General features: G+C 42.2%; 2 protein-coding genes across 2 annotated transcripts in view; one reads left to right on the forward strand and one right to left on the reverse strand.

The window, feature by feature from the left end:
• Nucleotides 1–437, forward strand: part of esco2 (establishment of sister chromatid cohesion N-acetyltransferase 2) — a 10,601-nt gene extending 10,164 nt beyond the window's left edge. Inside the window, exon 13 of the mRNA XM_034900746.1 lies at nucleotides 207–437. Coding sequence (XP_034756637.1) covers nucleotides 207–437 — 231 coding nt within the window. The remainder of the gene's footprint in view (nucleotides 1–206) is intronic.
• A 1,241-nt stretch (nucleotides 438–1,678) lies between these two features.
• On the reverse strand, nucleotides 1,679–2,644 carry LOC117961751 (N-acetyltransferase ESCO2-like). The gene is made up of 2 exons (XM_034900633.1): nucleotides 2,475–2,644; nucleotides 1,679–1,924 (listed from the first exon to the last, which is right to left on the reverse strand). The coding sequence occupies exons 1-2, from the start codon at nucleotides 2,618–2,620 to the stop codon at nucleotides 1,792–1,794; spliced, it is 279 nt and encodes a 92-aa protein (XP_034756524.1). The 5' UTR covers nucleotides 2,621–2,644; the 3' UTR covers nucleotides 1,679–1,791.
• Nucleotides 2,645–2,650: the final 6 nt, after the last annotated feature.

Genomic DNA, 2,650 nt, shown 5'->3' on the forward strand with positions numbered 1-2,650 from the left:
CATGCTATACTATGACTTTTTTTCAACATGCTATACTATTACTTTTCCCTGTCTGCCAGCCTGTGATAATGTGTCAAGATGCATTCAAAGTTTTGGAACCACGCCTTAGAGCTCTGCAGTTCGACTTCCTGTTGTCCGTTTCCTGACATCACAAGCAGCTCCATTCACACCGGTGTTACTGAGTGTGTTGTATTTGTGTTTCAGAGGACTCGATGGAGGAGAGTTTCGACGAGGACGCGTACTACCAGAGGCTGGGGACCAGGCCGGGTCTGGATGCCGAGGCTCTGGGCAGCTCTTACCGGAGGATGGTGGAGCTTTTCTATCTCTGCACGGAGGAAGACCCCAAGAAGAGGCCCTCAGCCACCCAGATCCTCCAGGCCTTAGAGAGCAATGCCCCGCTGGATAAAATGCCCAGTGAGGTGATAGTTATCGACTGACTGGGAGCAATATGAATCCAGACTATTTACCGTAATGACTAAGAGCAATATGAATCCAGATTATTTACCGTAATGACTGGGTAAAGTGTCTTTTGTCAGTAATTGTGCTGTAATTAATTATTTAGAAGCTCAAATAATAGAAGAGCTACACAGTCTGTTAATACAGGAAAAGACACTTATGCCATATTTTGATATCCAAAATCATATTACAATGGATATTGATACATTGCCCAGCTCTAGCTGACACTTCACTGGTACATTGGTCATTTATTTGTATGTTGTCTTTGCTATACAGTATTGTCTTTCCTTATGTCTACTATTCCTTCATGTAAATGTTTTTACTTTTCTTCTATAAACTGATATTTCTTGATGAAACTCTTGAGTTGTCCTGCATTTATTCAGATGTATGAGCAGCTCTGGTGTAACTATTCAAAATGTTTAGTGGTTAAAAGCAGAAATTAAATAATATATTTTTGTAAAATATGCTTACCAATTGATTTTAAGTCTTAAGTTGACTGTCGTGCACAGAAAACACTTCAGATGAAAGATCATAAAACAAATGTTTATTGAATATTTACAAAGCATAATGCCCTTAGAACAGTAAAGGCATCGCAGAGGGTCTAAAGACATTTCCCTTCAAAATCAAAAATCTAGGAAAAAATCCTCTGAACATCATGTGAACATTTCAAAATGGAATCTTCTATTTAATTCAAAAATGGGAAATATTCTCATTTATTGCTCCTTATTAAGCAGAATATTAACATCTCGAGTCCTGCAGATATCCACACATCAGGCAGGACTGAATATAAATACTGAGAGACAACAGGTGACCTTTTGACCTTGGGTTGTCCTTCGTGTTACAGGCTAGCGTTCGGGGTCTCGGAGACCCTGTATTTGTATACGATTACATGGATGTTCCACTACTCCCGCCTTGTCCATTGGGTCCCGGGGACCCTGGAGGATGAGATGAGGCTATTGGGAAACGTGCTCTGGGTCCCAGAGACCCGTCCCGCACTCAAACGCGTATCCCAAGCCTCATCTCGTCCTCCAAATCTGGGACGGGTCTCGGGTACCCCTGAGGACCAGATGAGGCTATTAGGTTACGCGTGCAAGAGCAGAACAGGTCTCTGGGACCCCGGAGGGCAAGGCCACAGTAGCAGAAAAGTACAGGAAGGTCTCTGGGACCTGAAGGACAACACAAGAGTTAAAAAGTCAACATAACCCTGAATGTCTTCATTATACATATTAAACTGAACGAGTTGCTTTGCATATGAAAGATAATATTAACAACAGCCTGGAGAGATGTTAATATTTCTTCCAAATCAACAGTTAATCAACAGTTTTTATATTTAACTCATGCTACAAAGTTGTAAACCAGGAACGTGGGCGTGTCGGAGTACTTCGTAGCGAACAGTTTCCCGTCGGGCGTCGGGTCGGAGAAGGCGACTTCCTCCTTGGCGAGATGGCTGCCGTACGTGAAGGTGCTCCTAAACAACAACAACAACAACAGGAAGATGGGGTTATTGAGAAGAGGAGAGAATAATTCCAACGCCTTCCCCACATTCTGCAGTAGCAGAGACCTCGTGTTGTCTTATTTCTGTTGATGCCTATCATCGATGTTTATAAACTTTCATCCCTTTTTTCAATGTTTATCACTTAAAATTAACTTATTAACTTTAGTTTTACAGTTATTTTTGGAATTTCTGGTCAATAAACCTCATTTATAGGAAATTATACCTAATGTTTCAAATTAAAGGAATGGATGTTGATGATAATCACAGACTGGAATATGTCAACTTTTACTCAATACTATTTCAAAAACACTTCATTTGTTTTACAATGCTATAAAATTGAATAAGACCCAAAATTAATGAAAGTAGAGATTTGTACTTGGCAAAGAGCGTTGGGTGGAATCAATCATGTTATTTTGGAGAATTAAAAAGAACATTGATATAGGACAACATGAGGGCAACACGAAGACAACATGGGGACAACACGAGGACAACACGGGGTTAATCCCTGGATGTTATTTTGTACCTGACGGTGTCCAGCATGCGCGTGGCGATGCCCTGGCGTCGGGCCAGGCTGAAGACCCAGATCCGACTGATCCCACACACAGCTGGTTCTGGGACCGTGGAGCAGCACCAGGCCCGGTGGCGCTCCATGAAGTCGTCCTTGGTCATGTCTTTGTGGAGGTCCGGCTGCTCGAGGAC

This window comes from Etheostoma cragini, chromosome 18 (genome assembly GCF_013103735.1).
Source record: "Etheostoma cragini isolate CJK2018 chromosome 18, CSU_Ecrag_1.0, whole genome shotgun sequence".
NCBI classification, from domain to species: domain Eukaryota; kingdom Metazoa; phylum Chordata; class Actinopteri; order Perciformes; family Percidae; genus Etheostoma; species Etheostoma cragini.